At 41.8% G+C, this 22,070-nt stretch overlaps 1 protein-coding gene across 14 annotated transcripts in view; it reads right to left on the bottom strand.

Moving 5' to 3' along the window:
• SOX6 (SRY-box transcription factor 6) overlaps positions 1 to 22,070 on the bottom strand; it is a 783,111-nt gene that overhangs the window by 194,766 nt on the left and 566,275 nt on the right. For 10 of the 14 annotated variants that reach the window (XM_085648104.1, XM_085648094.1, XM_085648105.1 and 7 more), the window contains one exon: positions 263 to 386. In XM_085648104.1, the coding sequence (XP_085504230.1) occupies positions 263 to 386 (124 nt within the window). The remainder of the gene's footprint in view (positions 1 to 262; positions 387 to 22,070) is intronic. The other 4 variants (XM_085648096.1, XM_085648100.1, XM_085648097.1 and 1 more) reach the window with 1 other exon arrangement.

The following is a 22,070-nucleotide window of genomic DNA, read 5'->3' as shown; positions in this document are numbered from 1 at the left end:
TACACCAAAACTCATGACACCATCAAAGATGATCCAGGGTCAGTTAAGATGCATGCATCCCATTGCATTGTGGTACTTGTAGTGCAGGACTGTTCCACCACTTTATTATGTGAACTGGTCAGAGTAACCTGATCCTTCAAACCATACATTGAGATATAGTTTTGAACCCCACGTTAGGAAGACATTATTGCAAGATCACCAACCCAGTGCTCTTTATTCTTCGAGTTTTATGGAAAGAATTATCGGTGTGTCGCTGACCTACCTGGCTTGTATGATAGTCCTGGAGGGAAGAGGAACCCCTGTTGGGCCGCTGCGGCCGCGGCTAATGTCCGCTGGTCGTGTGGAAAGATCGGGATCATGAGCGGAGGCATGTGACCCTGGACCTGCTGAACAGAAGAGAGGCTCTGATCAGAAACAGCACAAATGCGTCTTGACAGGCACTTCCTTGGCCTTGGAAGGATTCTTGTGTCCAGACAATTCCCCCAGAATTCACGCCTCAGTATAATCCCTCGCCATCCCCCATTATCACATCAAAGGGCTATCTAGCATTGTTTCCTCGTGCTCTGCAAGGTGCAGCAGACTTCAGTGCACCGACTTCACTTCACAATCCCTTTAGGCGCCATGGATGATGGCACAACCACCGCAACAGACTCATGTGTTCTTGCGTGTTTTGTAAATCAGAATAACAGACACTGTTAGCAAACTAAGCATACAAAAGATTTCTTAAACGTGCTCTTAATTCCATGTTATGATAGTAATAAAAGTGAGACTTTCAAACTACATAAAATAATGAATTTAACCGTGGCATGGTGTGCACTAATGTATTGCCATGTTTTATCACGTTGGTCACTTATGCATTCTATATACTGTGTCGAGTCGAGATTAAACAAGTAGAATTATTTCACACCGTCCTGGGTGTATGGCGAGATGAAATCTTTTGACCTTTTTAAATGTAATTGCTCTATTCCACACTTTCGATAGTTTTACTTTTTTGTGTCTGGGAATTTTAGATCAGAGACCCAAACCGCAAAAAAATGCACCGTGCAAGAAACACAAACAAACAAAAGAAAAACAACAAAGCCATTCACACACGTTGGTTTCTTGTGCATTAAGGAGTGGGGCAAATGCATTTGTAGCACTGTACCAGGGCAAAACAGGAGCAAGCGGGCGCCACTCAACCTTTGTTGCATTTACATATTAAACAATTATGAAAATAAATATTATCTCCACATTACAAATGTGACAGAGTTAGTAGGTTCCATTCTCATTACATAAGTAGCATAAACAGAATAAAAAGGAATTTGATATATTTAGTTTAATGGTCTAGGATATATATGTCACAATCTAGATTATAATCATGAGAAGTGTTAAATGCAACAACAACAAAAAAATTGGCAAACCCAATAGGTCTACGCTCAGTTGAGCAGGTGGTGGTGGGAATGGCCAGCGGGTAGGATGAGAAGCAGGAAACACAGAGGGAGAGAGCAAGGAAGCATTCCCCCAGATGGAGTACTGAAAGTAAACATTTGAAGGATGCAACCAATGAAGAACGCTGTAAGACCAAAATGCACCTGGGCAGAACAAACTCAAGACAGACAGAAAAGCCACTAAAGGTGGAGCACAAAAGTAAAATAGAAAGCAATGCCTTCAAATTGTGAGCCAGGAACTTACCAAAAGCCCACTGTAACAATAGGTCTGGTTACACACAGCTAAATCTGTATGTAGCCGACACCTAAAATATTTAAGGTATGTTAAGCAATAGCTCCATTACGTATTTCCTTTATTTTTTGCCCTGATTCAAAACTTTTTCTGCAACATAAGTAGAGGGTAACATTTGTTCACTCCATTACATATTAGACAAGTCACAAAATGGGGTAAACTGATTTTGCAATACTATGCACCAGTGCAAAGTTTCTGAACTTTAGGCTCAGAATACTGGATGGTTTGCAACCAAGCATAAATCTTCCAGTATAACTCCCAATTCATTTCATGGCCTCCTCACTCAATCACAACAGAACAGTAGTTTCTGTTTTTTGTTGTTGCCCGGAGCACCTTAAGGTCCATACAAATTTGTTATAAAACATTAATTTTTGCACAAAACACACTTTAAAAACAAGCTCATTTAAAATATGCTTTATTATTAGTGTCTGAAGTAAACAAAACAGTGATGGGTAGACTAAATTAATCTCAGCCACTGGTAATTATTTGAGACGAATCTCTGTTCACCAATTTTTTGCCCACCATGCATCTCAGATTAGACCTAGCCATATGCAAATCAGTCATGCTCCTGTTCCAATATGAACAGTTCAGCCCGAACTGCCAAGCCAGGTCCTCTCTGAACTGGAACACAAGCAACCCATAACCAGTTTTACTTTATTATTAGTGTCAGCATCACAAGTATGTCAAAATGAATTATTAGCTAGTCTTATTTCATCTTAAACATAGTGTTTTTCATTGTATGTATAACATGTATAATATTTTGCACCACTTCATTGCAGAATCATAACAGTATCAACAAACCCGACTCATGTATGCCATTGGTGTCTGTGCACCAGTTATTTGGTATAAACCAAGGACAGAAGTCAATTTTTTTCATTGTATAATTTACTTAAATACTTACTTTCTTTAAATTCCTTTCTTTTACCATTGTTCTGTAACAACTGCCAAAAGTCACATTTTCTGCCTTAAATGCCTAACAGTGGAATACTATAGCCAACAAATCTTGGTTTCTTGAATGACCTCAACACATTTGAAGTAGTAGAAAGCTATTGTTGTTCCCTCCTGCTCTTTGCAAAGTCCTGGATGATCTACTCTTTCAGGCATGGAGGATCTAAGAATACTTTGATAGCATGTGAGGACTTCAGAAGATCTAAATTTAAACCAAATTAAACAATAATGTAATGAGTGTGAAGTCATCGAAAAGGTTGGTGAAACTCTTCACTGGTGTACAGCCACATTACATTGAAAAGGACGATGGGCAAGACATATGACCAAAGATCTCATGCTTCGATATTGCAACAATTCTGTGGTTTGTAAGATAGTTTTAACTTCTGCTCACAGCCGTCAGGGAGACCGCTCATGAAAGTGAATGCCCTGATATAAATGCACACAACATTACATCTGGGTCGTGCAGTAAGAGCAAGGGGAACTTCTCACTGGGAGCAGCCTCTGCCCACCACTGCTTTTGGACGAACAAATGCACAAAGCTTAAACTAACTTATGAGGAGTCATTTGCAAATTCACTCTTGATCTCTGTTTTCAAATACTTTAACTATGAATTAGGCAGAACCAAAGGAAATAGGGCAAATACCCCCACCTACAACATAAGATAATATTTCTATTGATCTTATTGTGGTCTGTGTCTGTATGGGTTATCAACAGACCTCAACAAGACCCAGAAGAGTGTGGGTGTGGCCCAGGGAGCCAGAGAAGCTAATACATCAGTGGAATACACCTCACACACCACATCAGCAGAATACAAACCACACACACCTCTATCAAGCACAGACGTATTCACAACGTTTTTCAGTTGAACACAGGGCTGAAATGGCCAGGCATGTCACAAGATTGGCTTTTTGGCCCTATTTCCCACGTTCACAAGTGTGTGGCTGGAGAAGCAATCGGATTAGCACCCAGAGGCAAAATATGCTACCCTCCAGATAGACAAATCATTTTTTGTAATAAGGCTTCAGGTGTTTATATGGAACCCCTTCTGAAAAATGACAGCATGTTAGGAGACAATTACCGACTTTAAAAAAAAAATCAATTAGAAATAGAGAAGTACTCCTGGAAAGCTGTGACTGTAGAATAATTCCAGAATTAGTTGTGGAATTGTTTCTGAATTCCGAGTTACTGTGACGTGAATGTATTTCAATAGGTGTAAACGTAACAAGTGCACATTTGTATATGTGTGTAAATGTGACACCAAAGTGCAATTGTGCTTGCTAATTATTTCTGTTTCCACAAAGGGAATATATTTTTTCTCATTGAGAAACCCCTCCCCTTACCTCATCACCAATGTGGTTTCCCACATCTGTTGGCAAACTGAATGTGGATGTATTCCTTTTATTGATAGGAGTAAATATCTGACCACAGTGAAGATGTGCCTGTCTAAAATTTGGGAATAGAAACAACATTTATTATTATCTTTATTATATATTGAGCACATGTATAGTTGAACATATGAATGTTAGGAACTAAAAGAAAGAGGATGGAAAACAGAAAAAGTTTCTGTTTCAGAGAATATTTTTATACAGTTGATATTGGCCAAGGTCTGGCGACTCAGCAGGAGGTTGTTCCATAGTGCTCGAAAGGCTCCTCCTCCTGAACTTACACGATTGAAGCCTAAACTTCAAACTGCAGATGGGATCAGGAGCACCAAGCCCTGACTGGTCTGCTGAAGGTGACTGTGTAGGAAAGAAAGGTTGCTCTTGTATTGTAAAAGACTCTGTGCTTCAAACAGAGAACATTCAGCTGAGTTTTCTATTTTTCACAAAGAATAGACACATCTTCTGATTTTTGGAGGCCCCATACTAACCTGTCAGCCATATTCTGAATTTCCTGCAGCTTAGCAAGCTCTTGCTCTGAGAGCTCAAATTAGCCTGAATTGCAGTAGTCATTCCAGGCTAACACATCTACCAGTTTCCCTTGCTGATCGGAGAGGAAGAAAGGCAGAATCGCCTTTGACATCTTCATCTCCAAGAGTCTTCTTGATTTGTAGTCTGAAGTCTAAGCCTTCTGTGTGTCAAAAATAACACGCAGATTTTTAGCTTTAGGCACCAAGATTCGGAGGTGGTCCAACTGAGCTCTCCACAATTCCTGTGTCAAGCGTCCTGCATTATCTCCAATTAGAAGGATTTGGATTTTGTTCCCATTCAGTTTAAAAAAGTTGGAGCGCATCCACTTCTATACACTTATTAAATACTCCTACAGCCGCCTGATCGAATTGGAGGTGTCCGATCAAATTTAGGCTGTAACTGAGTCTCAGCCAGATTGGATGAGGTGCTAAATCCAAATGAACTGATGAGTCCACATACCTGCAGAATAGAAAGATTTCTCTGGAAGGCATGGTATAACGAGAAGAGATACAGATTGTGTCTGTTGAAGAGAAAAGAGGAGAACCACGACAGGACAGATCCTTCCAAGTCAACAGCAGAGAGACAATCGAAAAGGATCGAATGATTGACCATACCATATGCCACTGAGAGATCTAGTAGAAGAAGGCCTGCCACTTGGTTTACATACTGCCAGCAGAGGAAGCCATCCAGTATCAAAGCCTGTCTGGAATCCCCCTGCCCTGTATCTACCAGCACAGATGACTCGAGATTTTGAACCACCACTTTGCAAGACGTTTTTTCCCATGATTTTGAAACAATGAGTAGCTGTGAAAGGGGGTGGTAGTTCTTACAAGCTGTCATATCAGTGCAGGATTTCTTAGACATGGAAGTGATGGAACCTTTTTAAGCCCATTGGCGATTAACACTGAGTGTAAGGACTTACCCACTGTTGGAGTCTTTGGCCAATGGCTGGAAACTGATCCCTATGAAAGCACACTGTGCAGGAATTATTCAGGGACTCTTATTTGAGAGTGAGCAAAATTGCCCAAATCTCATGGGGGTGATCAGTGAAAGATATGATATTACCCGAGACCACAGAGAGCAACAGGCCCTAGGGACTGTGGCAGCAAGATCACAGGACCTTTATTCAGATGCTCTGCTCTTTTTGGGTGTTCGCCTATCTCAGAGTAAAATGCCAATGTAGTTGTGTAAAATTATACATGAGAAATGCAGTTTCAAGAGTAAATTCACATGTGAGTTCGCTTTGGAGTGCCCGTTCTACCTCTAGTGTCAGGGAGTGTACAGAGCAGAAAACACACAGACTAAGACCTTCTATAGTCTCCACATCTTTCTCTTGCCCTCTAGCTGCAAATAGGAGGTGGTTGAAGCCCTAGGGGTGGAACAATTGGTGATCACTGTAAAGTTTGTGGCAGTCCAATGTTATCATGATGTCACTTTCATCGTCCCTGCCATATTGATGGACTGAAGTCCATGGAGTTTAGACTTGTGCATGGAGATATTTCGACACTTAAGTTTACTAAGGTGTGCAAATACTAATGGGGGGCCGAAAGAGGCAGAAACCTAGTAGGCTTAAGACCAAACCCATGCAAATAAGGTCTCTGCAGTCATTATACCATTAAAAGTTGGAACACTCATGCTCTGGCCTTGAGCAGCATATCCAGTAAATAGTTGCCATTTGTAATATTAGTATTCAGTGCAATTTAGATTCAATGCAGTTTACCTCGTGTATGATCTCAGAGACAAATATATCCACTTCCACCAGCACTAATGTGTTCCCCCTTTCTGCTTTCATACCTTCAGAATGTGTTCCTTGTAGCTTAGCATTTTGAATTATTATTATTGTAGCCACATAATGTCTTGAAAGCTGCTCATTGTGCAAATTGTGTCAAATGTTCCTCAGCCTCCCCCTTAGTATGTTAATAGCGTGAGACAAGTCCAGCTTGATAGATTTAAGACTATTATAGCTCAGCTTCCAATTAAAGTAATATCCATTGCCACACACACCTTGAGTATCGCACAGATTTATGGCTGGAGCACGAGCATGTCGCTGAGTAATTATGGAGTGTGATACAGAAAGCTTTCCTGAACACATTTACCTGATGTGCTTCCAATTGCCTTTCACTGAAATAAAGGCACTAAAGAAACAGACAGCAACATGACTATACTTTGCATTATGGCAGCTTGGCATTTACCATACACAAAGAGAAAGATGGCACAGAAATGTACTCGTTGGAAAAAAGAATAGCACTCAAAGTTATGATTTTATGAGCAAGCACCGGCAAAATCAATAGTTTTGTCTTTATTCTATTGTATTCATATTTTACAGTTTGTGTTCTCTAACTCGGCAGAAGAATCTGAACAGATGCTTTTCTTTCTGTACGTTTATGAGTCTCTGGGTGCTGCCACGCTAAGCCCTGCCCGTGGTTGCATTAGGGCACTTATAAAAGCACAGCACACCTACACATATATTTATAAGGCATGTGTTGTAAGGGTTGATACTCTAGTCCTCGGGGCATTTCTACGATAGATGCAAACTTTTCTGTACAGTGTTGTAAATAATGGAAAACCTAAACTTTTTGAGAACCTGGGGTGATACCAAATATTAAGAAAAACAATGGTTCACTAGGACAACAATCAAATGAGTGAATACTACGTCTCTATTAATTTAAGACACATTACATAATACCCAAGGCAAGGCACATATATATATATATATGTGACCAAGGCTGCTTGACAGCCGAAACGCGTCTTCTGCCCCCTCGTGTAAATAAATCTAATGATTTCCAGCAAGACCGGTGTGACTCGTCTTCTTTCCGAGTGGAACGGTGGGGAGGCAGGCAGTAAATACTGGTTAACAATGTATTCAGTAATTGCATTGTTTGCATCCTTATTATGCAGTTTTTCAGTTTTTAGTAAGAGATCCAGTGGACACTTATAAGTTAAGAAAGAGTGCGGTGATAAGGCACATAAGAAAAAAAAGTACATCACACATTGAAAGGAGGAGGTTTGTTTGGATATTTTGCGCGTCAGCCAGAGACGCGATACAGAGGCCCCGCTCTGCAAGTTGGCCTGAACATCACTGGACCTGCTCCTGTAGTGTCTTTTTCTTTTCCGAGGTATCAGATTGGTTCAGGCCTGCCTCTAAAGCCAAACTACACAAGGGCGGCTGCCGTGCAGTTCATGACTGCACGAAGGACTTTGGCACATTGTTACCATTGCCCCTGCCCTGTTGACATTTGGATGGTAAGGTTGGAGCGTTATGGGGACCCGAGGAATCCGTTGGACCTTGGATTCACCTTTAACAACTTAAAAACCTCCCTTTTGCCTGATATTTCAGCGCTCATTGAGCACGGACTCCGCCACTGGTACTTACCACCAAGATGCATTCTGGGGGCTGCAGTCTTCAGACATCGGACTGCAGCTGTGAGCAATCTGTAAGGAGAAGCCAGCTGACTTCCCCACCCAGGGGGAGGATCGCAGTAGTTCAAAAGGAGGGTGTTGGTGATCTTTCAATGAGAAGGGCGTCTGATGAAGGCACACCCCACGCCGAAATGCATTATGCCCTGATGGTCCAATAAAGAGCTTCTGAAGGATTTCCCTGTGTGGCCTCTGCTTCTTCTGCTTGGAGGAGGTTTGTTTGGATATTTTGCGCGTCAGCCAGAGACGCGATACAGAGGCCCCGCTCTGCAAGTTGGCCTGAACATCACTGGACCTGCTCCTGTAGCGGTTTTTTCTTTTCAGAGGTATCGCATTGGTTCAGGCCCGCCTCTAAAGCCAAACTACACAAGGGCGGCTGCCTTGCAGTTCGTGACTGCACAAAAGACTTTGGCACATTGTTACCATTGCCCCTGCCCTGTTGACATTTGGATGGTAAGGTTGGAGCGTTATGGGGACCCGAGGAAGCCGTTGGACCTTGGATTCACCTTTAACAACTTAAAAACCTCCCTTTTGCCTGATATTTCCGCGCTCATTGAGCACGGACTCCGCCACTGGTACTTACCACCAAGATGCATTCTGGGGGCTGCAGTCTTCAGACATCGTACTGCAGCTGTGAGCAATCTGTAAGGAGGAGCCAGCTGACTTCCCCACCCAGGGGGAGGATCGCAGTAGTTCAAAAGGAGGGTGTCGGTGATCTTCCAATGAGAAGGGCGTCTGATGAAGGCACACCCCATGCCGAAATGCATTATGCCCTGATGGTCCAATAAAGAGCTTCTGAAGGATTCCCCTGTGTGGCCTCTGCTTCTTCTGCTTGGAGGAGGTTTGTTTGGATATATATATACATATATATAGATATAGATATATATATTATGAAAAAAGGAAGGCATGCAGTAAATACTGGTTAACAATGTATTCAGTAATTGCATTGTTTGCATCCTTATTATGCAGTTTTTCAGTTTTTAGTAAGAGATCCAGTGGACACTTATAAGTTAAGAAAGAGTGCGGTGATAAGGCACATAAGAAAAAAAAGTACATCACACATTGAAAGACACATGACTCGTTTCCACTATTATTGCAGTTTGGGGAACGGAGTCTATACATGTCTATTGTCGATGGCGTTTCGACCTCTGACAATATGAGGTCATAATCAGGGCAGGGTGTGACCACCAAGTATCTTGGGTGAGTGTAGGCGTGGAGGCAATCCCAGAGCGAGGGAGTCCTGCAGCACAATAAAGCAGTAGATCCTAGGGCATCCTGGAGTGCCCCCGGAGAAGGGGAAGCAGTCCTTATTAGCTTCATGTTGAGCCAACTGGCTAAGTTGAAAAGAGGCTTTCAAATAATTCAGGCCTTTTGGAACACTTCTGTTTGAAATCACAGAGCCAGAATGAGTGGTTTGTAAAGGACTGAAACTAAAGTAGGAGTCCCTATGGGGTTAAATAAGACCTACCGGTATAGGATAGGCCTGCTCACGACCAATTCAATTTGGTAAGCAAGAATTCTTAAACATGTAGGATGGCGAGTAAATCCTGCAGTATTCCAGGCGTGCCTCATGATGTGACTTACACATTTTCTGGAGCCCAGAGATCGTAGGCAGTGTTGTATCATACTAGGTCATTTCAAATGTCCATGAGATTCTGAAATTAAGGACCTACCATGCTTGTCTTTGCTACAGATATATCAGAAGCAGTTGATGGACCAAATAATAGTGTGTGAAATCTTATGTTGATACATTCTGATTGTTTTTGGTCCTGACCCATGTAATATTTTCCTGTTTAGCATGTGGCAACAATATGGCCATTGAGGAAACCAGGATCATATCAAGTGCTATAGTTTGTGTGCAGAGCAAATACAGTGCAACTAATTGAGCTCTTAAGTGAGGAGGCTTTTCACAATCTCAGCATGTTATGCTGATCTCAATGAAATGATTGTGACCAGCTTCTCAAGGCTGCTTGTTGTGGTAGCTACTAAAATGCAAGCTGGTATCGGGTAAAATTCCTGAGCTCCCACTGATCCACTCTTTGAAGTCCCTTCCTTTCCAGTGCTAATTCAAAACAGGCTTCAGGAAACTCCAAAAGAGTTGGAAGCTCCTCATCATCAGTCAAGTCTAAGAACTAGATTTTTCATAATTTGTAGTGACTGTATTCTCCAGAGAAATAAATCCCACAACTTGCCAAATTGATCCATTTACACTGGGTCACATCAATGAATTTGGCAGGAAATCAGGAGTTCTTGGCTTTTGTTCAGTGTATGGTCAACCATATGTTGGAATTATTATGGTTGTCTTTGTGTCTTTTTGATCGATTGTTTGAAACTAGTTCTCTGGTGATATTAAAGCATTCCATTGCTTCTTGCAACATACAATGCACACACATGTATTTGAGTCTCTTGATTTTGGAACTCTCTGATAAGAGTTCTCCATAGGTATCTGAGCAATTCTTAGTAAATATGCATTTTTGCTAAAAACGGTGCATTGAAGTCATAAGCCCTGATTTAAAGTTTGATGGGTGCAGAAAATCTGCCAAAAGTAGGCAGATCTCCCTTCCTCCCTATTACCAGAGTATACAATTATATGCACACTTAGGGGCCTATTAGGATGGCAGGTGGACTTTAGTCCGCCCACCACCCTAGCGGTGCTGGGACCGGCCGCCAGTGGTGCTGCGGTCCTGCACCGGCAATTAGGATGCCACAGTGGCATCCTCTATTCCCAGCATTGTGGCGGGCGGTGCTCACAGCACCACCCGCCACAATGCTGTGGCTGCACTGTGTGCATTTGCATGCACAACATGGCAGGCGCCGCACGGTGCCTGCCATGTCGTCCATGCAAATGCAGGGGGGTACCATAGGTACCACCATGAACCCTCCCAACACCCAACATCCAGCGGGCCCGCAACGAACCCCCAACTCAGGAATCCGCATTCCTTTCCGTGGCAAGGCTGCTTCCTGCTGGCATCCTAATATGGATGGCGGTGTCTAGGAGACACTGCCACCATATGCAACCTTTTTCTGCCCGGTCGACCCATCGACCAGGCGAAAAAGCGGCGGACGGTCTTTCCGTCCCTCGTGGTCCCCGCCGCCATCATAATATGGTGGGGGGAAATGGGAAGCGGACGGGGTATGATGTAGGGTGGATTGCCACCGCAATGCAGGCGGTGGCGATCCACCCTACATCATAATAGACCCCTTTGTAGGATGGAGGGCACAACCGCAAATTTTTGGTGGACATCCCGTGTACTCCAAAATATAAATCATGACCATAGTCCTTTTTAATGCTGTAGATGCTGGCCATGGTTATTTTATGCTGAAAAATATCAGTTTTGGGTTTATGTTTTTGGGTTGCCTCATTTCATGGGCTTTGCCATGCCTAATGTCATGTAGGTGTTTTGTGTTCTATGGTTCAACATTCTCAGTCATATAAGAGATCTCTTGGTAATTTGTTGATTCCATCCCCATCTCAGCTCCTCTTCTGAAGGGCAAGGAGAGCAACGTTTGTGAGTAGTTCCCCTTGCTTTAAAAGGGATCTATTGCTGGTTCTAATGACTTTTAGTAATGTCATGCTCTTATATTGCATGCTACTCTAGTGTTAAAATGATGAGAAAGCAAGATAGGAACGGGATGCCTAGGTTTGCTGGATGGTCCTGTGTTTTATTTTAGATTTAGCGCCATGAAACCTACAGGTGTATGTGCGCTTTATAAATCCTTTATAACATAACATAACATTTATTTGTAAGTGGCCCAGTTGTGCAGGCAATTAATGAATGACTTGTCAATGTTATGCAATGTACTTTTGATTGATGATTAAGTCTGTTAAGGCTTCAAAGGCCTCTTGCTTTTTCAGCTTCTCTTAGGGTGGGGTAGTGATTCTGTTGTGCATGCAATTTTAGATCAACTTGTTTATTGATAAACTTTAATAAACTTGCTTATTGCTTTGTATGCAATTCAGTTTGGTTTGATGAGCAAGGCTTTTAAGATTTTTGAAGCCCTCTTGGTTTTCAAAATTCTGTTGGGGTGTAGTGGCTAGTTTCTAATACTGATTGCATTGTTTTGTTCTTTATCACTTCAAGTGATCGGCTGTGTAATTCTCTTGCATTTTTGTTTAGACACTTCAAATGTACTACCTACCACATTGAAAAACATTTTTATACAATTTAAATATGCCTCAACAATCTTTGATGGAATATTTCTTCTTCAAATGCAATGATGCACTACAAGAAACATTCATTGAAATAATGGTTTCCTTCAGGATATTTACTTATCTTTCCTCGCATGCCTAGAGTCACAATATGAATAGCTCTAATAAACATTTGTATTTCCCCTTTCTTGTTCCTTTTCTCCATTATTATTTTTTAAATAATTGGCAGCATTTTTTTATACATTTACTCAACTACAAATATTTGCTGTCAAGTAAGTATTTTTTGTGCGCTTGCTAAAATATCAGTAACTGATGCAAAAAAGGAGACCTGAAGATTCATTCTTTTTTTAAAAAAAATTTAAGCTTCATAGGTATTTCGGTTAAACCATGCACAGTAGAATGATATTTTTTAAAACTCTCCAGTCACATACCAGTGCTCTAAAAATAATCAAAGCCTGCCACCTGCTAAATTTATACTACGTAGATAACAGTTGACATTCTTTGTTTTAGTCCCCATCACTGTCTGCTTTATGCCTACATTGGTTTGCAGCATAAGTAATCATAAGTTCAGCACACTTACCAATGAATACTACATTTGAAAAGGATCTGTGAAGGAATAACCCACCATAAACAATTGCAGGTGTTGTGCCACAACTTGTTTAAGAAGTTGTACATGATATGGGACTTGGGAAATAAGGTGGAATTATGATGACGCAAGGTGATCCAGTTCTGGTAATGTCAGCAATCTATGACTTAAAATTAAAAAATTTGCTCAGGGATGGAAGATTTTACTTACGGCTTCCATGATGGATTTTACCAGAGACAACCCATGAGTTGCTGATTTGGCCTAATTCAACGACTCTTGATTGTAAAGAATTCAGCAACCTCCTTGTGTGTTCCAAAGATACAATGACCGTCTATCCAGCATTTTATACTAGGGACTTAAATTTGATGTGTGATCTTTGAGTTCAAAGGTGGTTATAGAGCGCAGGCTTTCAGTATTCACCCAGAGCTACACTCACACTCTGTATTTCAATTCCTTTCTAAAAATGTGGTATATAGTTGACCAATTTTTCTATTCACCTATTAGGACAAACTCAAGAGTCTTACTTCTTCCTTCTTAAACAGGTATCTAATTAATATCTTAATATGTATGAACTCAAAGAGCCTTTGTTGCGGAGCCAGTACAGCACTGGGGATTTAATCACACACTGGTATGATTCCCCAATCAATAACTTCACAGAGCATTTTATTCATGATTCTAATAAACGGATTATTGAAAATTGTATTAATACAGGGGCAGGCAAATACAGAAAGAATATAAAACGCTTTTGGTAATTAATGATGATGAATGTCCACACATTGCCAATTTGGTTTAGAAAGTTAGTACGAACACATCTTCGAATAAACATTGATTTAAGTGTGGCTGTTTTTCGCAGATCTTACAAAACAAAGTTTTTATCCTGGACTGTGTGGTGTGCTTAGCATTACTTTATATTTACACTAAAATAAAATAAGGCAAACAGTGTGTTTTTTACATTTTGTTCGTCATCAAAAGAAAGATTTGACGGCAGATGCCATATATTGACCTCTGACATTGTTTAAACGGTGCCAAAGTTCCTTGCCATATCCCTCTTCCGTTCCTGCCCAGCGATGCAGGGCAGAAATGCTACTGTGTATGTCAATGTGGGTTAATTTACCAACAACTTGTCTCCTCCTGGGAGAGACCCGAGATGGAGGTTAATAAAGGTCGAGCGAAAAATAAACACTTTACAGTATTTTGTCTGAATTCATTTCTCGAGGAAATCAGCTTATAATAAAAAGGTCTTTGTGCAATTACTGCCACTGCAGTGGGGCGTGACAGAAACAAGCTGGGAGCAGCTATTTCTTAAATTTAGCTGAGGTAAGCTTGGTTTTGTAATTTGGTAGATACATTTAACTTGGTGCAATTGAACTCACTGCCGTTCCTCTGTGTTAGCGACATGATTTTTCCGCCACTTTCAGTCCTGTGCTGTTCTTTTACTTGGGCAGTGTGTGTGGGAACATTGCTGCTAGGGTATGCCTTGTGGTAGTGTCTAGCAATCACAACCAAAGGGCACTGTACAATGTTGCTCAGTTTGACCATGTCAGCGGGGGTTTTGAAGTATATTGCAACATTTTACACTGGATAGCGGCCCTGTTTAAACTGGGTAACAGGACACCTGTTGTTTACAGCGATTAGAAACAGCGGGAGCGGTATAAAGCATCGTATAAAAACAAGTTCTTATTTTTGTTTTGTGCTACTGCATGTTCTGGAGTAAATTTGAGGAATGTCAGTTTGAGTATTGTATATTGTACTGCAATTGCATATATATAGCGCTTACTACCCCTGACGAGGTGTCGAAGCGCAATTTTCAGCGAGGAGCACGCTACTCCGGAACCCATAAAGGATTAGTGGTGAATTAGTATAGTAAAAATATGAAAGTAATTTGAGCAGTGAATATGTTAGTCAGTTATTTGGATAGTGGAGGGATAGAAGAGGAGAAAAGGTTTGCAGTTTTATAGCACTTGCTACCCTTGATGGGGTGTCGAAGCGTTTTTTCGTCGTGTAGGATGCTACTTTGGAACCCATAAAGGATTAGTGGTGAATTAGTATAGTGAAAATATGAAAGTAATTTGAGTGGTGGAAATGTTAGGCAGTTATTTGGATTGAGAAGGATAGTGGAGGGATAGAGAAGGGAAAAAGGTTTGCACTTCTATAGCACTTGCTACCCCTGATGGGGTGTTGGAGTGCTTTTTCGGTGTGTAGCATGCTACTTCGGAACCCATAACCCGCGGCACATTCAAGTCTGGAAAGCATGGTCATATCAACTGCGTTGTATGATAAAAGCTTTTACGGATTGGGTCAAACATGCATGTAAATGACTGCAGTTAGTCTATAGCTATTCAACAATTTGGTGTGCTGTTGCAGGTTTGATAAAAACCTCTAATTTCAGAGGTTATCACTGGTCTGCCTACATTTTGTCAAAGAACGTTTCTACAGCTATTCTGAGAGTCAATGCTAGGTGCTTCCACATGACTTGTTGCACTCCCAATAGCAACATTTTGGGATTGTTTGTAGTTTTGATCATAGTTTTCTCGCGGGTTTGGAAATGTGTAGCATTTATGGTTACCACACTTCTTTTTTTCTCTCTCTTCCTACTGAGTTAAGTGAAAAACGCAAAAATGAGAACCTGACCACTTACTTGTTTTCAAAATGCAATTATTTCAGACAAGTTCATTTCTCATTCTTAAATGGGCTTATATAAACATTTCTTCCAGAGAATAAATCTATGAGGGTGGGCAATTAGTAGGACGCAATATCCTATAGGTAAAAATATTTTACTATACAATTGAGAGAAAACATTTTCTTACTGGGCTAGCGAACACTCCTGAGGCTGGTTACTATAATAAACACAGTCTACAATTTAAAAGTCTGAAGTCTCTCTTGGTACCTTTCATTAAAAAAGTGACAAAGCTCTGGAAGCAGACATGAAAAAGCACAAAAGAGGAACTAGCAACTCCGATGTTAAATGAAGATATTGCAAATGTAATGGTGCTCAAAAGTGAAATATTAAAACCGAAAGATATTTTTTATCAATTACAGAAAAGGTATTTCTAATCGATTGAGTTAATATGTAGTGCAAATTAACTGTAATGCAAATTCTAGTAAAAAATGTCGGCTCTATCTTTGACATTCCAGTGGTTTCCACTTTAGCAAAAATCGTCCGCCTGCCCAGAAATTATAATCACTCCGACTTTCCTCAGGTCCTCCGTGAAGCATGACAGTAGCAGATGCATGAAACCCTTATGACACTCTCTTTTCGCTCTATAAAGATGGTGTATTGTGGCAGAAACCTTCTTCCCCACCTTTGTCTCCTCCGCGCCGAGCCCTGGATCAGGCCATTTTCTGCCATCTGCCCCTGAGCTTCATTAAAGAATCATGAATGGGCGAAGTGGCCAGATATCTTGTGAGGAACAGGTGCTATTGTTGGTCCCCGAAGACTTCCACTAAAGATCTACCCCGGCATACTTGAGGAAGAGCATCTGCAGCAGTCAGTCACAGAGCCACTTGGCATCGACCTTGCTATGTGTCAGGAGAGCCGCACGCGGGAGGAGGGATCCGGCGGGGCGGTCTTCTTTCATGGAGATTTGTCAATATTTCTTCTGAAGTGCGATACCTCCACGTTTCTGCTCTGATGTTTACAAATCTACTTTCAGTGACGGAAACCATGTAGTGACTAGTTTTTACTCGCGTATTTCATTCAGATTATCCAGCAATGTGACTAAGTGAATACAATAACTTAAATGTAAAAAATGGCCTTTTATTGAAAGATCTGCTGGTTTAAATTCCTAACTATAAATGTAATGGCACTCAATGATAAAACATTTAGGTAATCCGATTATATACCATTGAGCAGTAACCATGCAAGTTTGTATCACAAATTATGATGCACCAAGATATTGCAAAGGCTGGCACTTAAAGTATGTTTAAAATATTAAAGTCCTGTAATTTTCATAGAAAATGTGAGTCAACATGAATAAGTGTTAACATCCACTTGTCAGAGGCTAACCAGGGAAATTGTGATCCCACGTGGGCATCTCGTGGTCAATTGATCACGCGTAGAATTGGAGCTTTCAGTGTATGCTTCTGTGCAGGAAGGGTGGCCAACCGTCAGTGTAGTGCTGGTTTATCTGGTTGGTCTGTCCCATTGCCAACACTCACCTTGCCAACACTCACTCATTGTGGGACCTAAATGTGACGCTTTTTGTTGCTCACATCTGGCTGCCTGATGGGACACCATGAGTCACCTGGCAAGGTGCCCACATCAGTATTTCAACCATCAATGAACTTTGAAAGATGGGCATATCTGTGGCTAAGTGGGAGTGGGTTCCTGCTCAATGCATCTTCAAGGATACGGTCACCTCTAGAGATGCTAAAAGGGAACCTGTGAATGAAAACCATGCTTTGGGCATATACTAGGAATATACTTTGGTATTTATTTTTTTGATTAAGCTCCCTTCAAGGTGGCCAAGATCAGAAAGTTGGTAAATTGGAGAACCAAGATTGCAATGCAGTCTTGCTCATTCCAATGATTATGACTTGAATACTACATTAGATTTTTGTAAATAGGCCATGTGAGTGGACACTGTCTACCCACTCTCCTTTGAGGCAATATCGCGGCCAGGGTTTTTTTTATCACTTGCTTAAAGCAAATTATTCACAAAAAGTGTTGCACAGGAAAATGTTCAAAAAGGTGATTGCCCAAAAGCAGAAAGTTTAGTCAAATGGAAAAGCAGGAATAAAAGCAATGTCTCCTAGTTCCACAGTTTCCAATGAGTCCACTTCACTTCAACTTCGCTGGCAGTGATTCTAATGGAAAGGCCGCCAGAAAACTAACCTTCCAAGGGAAATGTTACTGTATCATGGATCTTGGCCAGATTTATAATTCAGTGCTTATTTCCAGCATATTTAGATCAAAAAAAGTAATGCCAGAATTAGATTTAGGTAAAAAAAGGTATGCCAGAATTAGATATTAAGTCTAGTAGTGATGTTTGCCCACCCTTGGAATTGCCCACCATTGTAGGGGCTCTACCATCAATTTTAATTTAATATCAGTCGGCCCCTATGCTGTGCTTATTTCTAAGCCTCCCCCCAACATTTTCACATGAGCAGAAGTAGATTGGGAGACCTTTTCACTGGGTCCTAGGTCAGTAGAGGGTAGATGGCAGTATCAGTGGTGGATAATGTTGTTGTTTGCTTCAAGTTTTAAGACTATTCCATTGCATTTGGATGACAAAGTTATGTTGATCCAGGAGGGGGCAAAACATTTAGAACTCAAATACAGCATGGCCCAGTAATCAGACCTAATAAGCTCAATATCCAGGTGAGGTATTTGTTAAATTGGCCTAATTTAGAGAAAGAGTAATGGAATTAAACCCCAAAAATGAGAGCTGTGATTTCTAATCCCCTCTGCCCCACAATAGCATCTTTTGAAGCTTAGATGTGTGCGTGCAGTGTCTCCGTACACACAAAGTGACTCCTCGTGAACCGAGTGTCTGCACACGCAAAGTGTCTATGGGCCTTATTTTGAGTTTTGACAGTCCCGGAGCAGGCGGCACACCACCATTCCTCTTCAGGCCCACCGAAACTCACTGCCACCCGCCAGATTACAAGCAACTTTGTGGTCTGATGGGCGGGCAATGTGGCGGTCCCAGGGCGGTGCTGTTTCAAGGCTCATTGTGAGCCTAGAACAGCACCGCAACGGGAACGCCAGTGTACGTTTCTTCACGGGAATGAATGCATCATGCTGTGCATTCCTTCTGCTCAGGAGCTGTGGGTGTATAACTACAGAGGGACACAACAGGTGCCCCCTGCATGCACCCCCATGCACTGAGGCACAAGCATTTGTTGCCTCACCACCACCCTTTTCATGGTAGAGCGACCACAGTGAAAGGGTGCCAGTGAGGCAACTCAAAATATGATTGATTGTGCCGCTGCTGCACCACCAGCATATTTGGGCCTTGAAACGCCGCAGGATCCTCTATCCAAGGTGGTAGCAGTGGTTCAGTGGTGATCCAAGTGCCACACTTAAAATATTGCGGGTGGTCCTGCATCCGCACAAAGCATTCTGTGAAGGGGTAATACAAAGTTGGTCACCGTATATAACGTTTACTTCTATGATTCTTAAAACTATGCTTTCACGTTTGAAATGTCGCAGTAGAAAATTAAGATCTTTTTATGTGTGTGTCTGCTAAAAAGTAAAGTGCAACATCACATTAATTCCATTGCTTTCAGAATAGAGAGCTAGGGATTGCATGTGTCATTGAGAAGAGTGAGTCCAGTGGCTGCTAGACTAACAGATTAGCAAATTAAGGAATTGTATACGGAGAAATCTGTTATGTGTTATCCATAGTTCAACAACTTATCTATATAATATATGACCACGATTTATCATAATCACATTTATTGAGTTGTGTCTCTTCTCTCTGAAATGCTCAAACAGGCAAACACAAACGAACACAGACATAGAACACATGCACACACAGACATACAGATAAGTAGATAGGTGGCTAGAATGATGCATGGTAGATTAATCCAGACTTAAAAGACTAGTGGGCAGATCAATCAATCTATCTATCAGTTCTTGAATAGTGTGACCTGGCACCCAGGAGGTTTCCGGGAGCTGGGCTCTGTGAGCCTTGGTCAACAGCCAGCTTCTTCCTGAAGTCTTCCAGCGAGGGGGCGGATGGCAAGTGTAGGGGAAGGTCGTTCCTGGACATGGCAGTGAGGTAGGAGAAGGAACGACGTCCTTAGTGGCTCCGACGGCAAGGTGAGGGAGGCGGAGATCTCTGGTAGGTCAGTGGAGCATCAGGTGATGGTTGACGCAAGCTGGTCAGGAGTTGTGGAGGGCTCTGTAGGCGTGTTAGGAGTTTGAAGAGGCATCTTTTCTGGACAGGGGAGCCATTGTAGGGGTTTGAGGATGCTTTGGTTCTTCTGGGGAGGTTGAGGATGAGTCTTGTTATGGTGTTCTGGAGAGTTTGGAGGTGGTTGAGGATCTGTTTGGTGGTTGCAGCGTAGAGTATGATGCCGTAGTCAAGGCTGCTGAATATGAGGGCTTGGGTGCCTGCTTTCCTGGTGGAGGTGGGGATCCATCAGAAATTTCTGCAGAGCACGGGGAGGGTATTGAAGCAGGAAGAGAATACAGCACTGACCTGTTGCTTTATGGTCAGTTGGCTGTCCAGGATGATTCTGAGGTTACGTGCGTGGTAAGTTGGTGTGGGGTTGTGCTCAGTGGGCCACCAGGTGTTGCCCCAGGGAGAGGGCTTGTTTCTGAAGATGAGTACTTCTGTTTTGTCTGAGTTGAGCTTTGGGCAGCTGGACTTCATCCATGTGGCGATGTCGGACATGGTGTCTTGGAAGTTGGCTCTGGTGGTGTTGAGGTCTTCTGTGAGGGATAGGATGAGCTGTGTATCGTAGGCGTATGAGATGATGTGGAGTCCGTGACCGTGGACGATGTCTGCTAGTGGCGCCATGTAGGTGATGAAGAGGGTGGGGCCGAGTGAAGTGCCCTGGGGGGACGCCATGTATTATGCTTTTTGTGTACAGAGGAGAAGGGAGGTCAATGGATCCCCTCAGTTCAACCAGAGAAGGATGAGATCGAGTTGAGGCCTTGGATGCTGATGTGGTGGTGTCTGGAGATGTAGGTGTGGTGAGAGACAGTGTTGAAGGCTGCCAAGAGGTCAGATGGACAGATAGACACATTTCCAGAATCAAAACTTGCCTTGAATGATGCAAAAATGTTGCTAGCACCTTCTCATTTGCCCATTTCATACCTTCAAAGAATGATTGTATGGTTATACATGGCAGTGTGTAGGTTTGCTAAGACTTATTACCTTATCAAAGAATGAGGTTAGATGACCAATTCACAGCGGGCAAATGGAGTAGGCATTTGGAAGCCTTCTTACACTCACGGGCCGAATCTGAATAGATTAATGTAACACACTACTGTGAGAGAACTGTACAAAATGTATGCAAGAAAAAAGCATTCCTAGTAGAGTAGTGTGTCCATCCCAAAATAAGACAGAACGGACAAAATTAACAGTACTGCTTAAGAGTAGAGCCTAGACTGGACAGAGCATGCTGAAAAGGCTGGGGGATCAAATGAGTAAAGACTGAGTAATCTACTTCGAGCTGTGTGACCTTGCATGGGTGTAGATATGCTTGTTTTTTTAATTTACTGAGATCTCCCAGGTCACATTCGAAACCCGGCAATAGTAGCAGGCTTCCTGGCATACCCCTTGAAACTTTACTTGTTCTGCAATTACAACTAAAAAGAGAGGTTTCTGCACTTGTACATACTGAATGATTGCATATTTGCTGAAAGAGCATTCTATTTGTGTGATAAAAATCTTTTACTCCATGGGGCAAATATTTTTCCATAAAGGTGAAGCACCACCCCCCAACTTTGAGGGTGTTCTCTTACCCTTCCTACCATGGAATCGGAGTTATTCATTTTTTGGGCAGGAGGAAACACCTGGCCTTTTCCAGACTTAATCAACACTACTCCTGTGAGTAAATACTTTTCCAAGTATAAAAAGTGGAATTCCAAATTTGGTTTAACACTCATAACAGAGGCTATTTGCAGATATAAATTGAAGCTGTGCACACACAAAAACCTCTCTGAATAGAGCTTTTGGGGCACAGCTAATGGCACTTAAAATAGTGGCTATGGGCAAAGGACATAGTACTTGAGGGCACTCTGCTGCTCATGTTCAGCAAAGATCACAACACGTCTACCCCCATACTCATATCCATACAAATATATTAATTTCTTAGTAATTGCTGCATTCTACTGCGTAATAACTGCTCTAATGGCTCTCCAGCATTCATATTTCATACTTTCGAGTGAAGGGTAAACCGAAGCTTGCATATTTCTGAAAGCACAAGCAGATAAGGAGCACAATAAAAACTGAAAAAAGAACATCCCGGCTCATATTTCTCCATTATTCTGATTCAGCGGACCAATGTTTATACCCAGGTGTGGTCATACCTGTCACCATAAATGCTGCACCACTATTACTTTCCAGAGTAAATGCTCTGAGAAATGGTAATTACATTTGTTTAAATTGTTCACCATGTTTTGAAGAACTCTCTCCGGGAAAAGGAGAGAAACAACTTGGCCAAAAGCAAATTAATAAAACATAGTATGCAAAAGTGAATTTATTGCTGATCCAAGATTGAGATACCCACCACCTTTCCCATCCATACAAATGTATGATCTTGTCAATTAAATATTATTGTTTAGGTCGCGTAGTATGCTAGAATCACCTTAAAGTGCAACTGAGGAAAATTTGTGTGTGTTTATTACTCCGGCAGGATCTATTAGTGGGCATTTTATTCAGAT

The sequence above is a fragment of the Triturus cristatus genome, chromosome 3_2 (assembly GCF_964204655.1).
Source record: "Triturus cristatus chromosome 3_2, aTriCri1.1, whole genome shotgun sequence".
Classification (NCBI taxonomy): Eukaryota; Metazoa; Chordata; class Amphibia; order Caudata; family Salamandridae; genus Triturus; species Triturus cristatus.
Note: the sequence above shows the minus strand (reverse complement) of the source record. Positions and strands in the feature narration are given on the sequence as shown.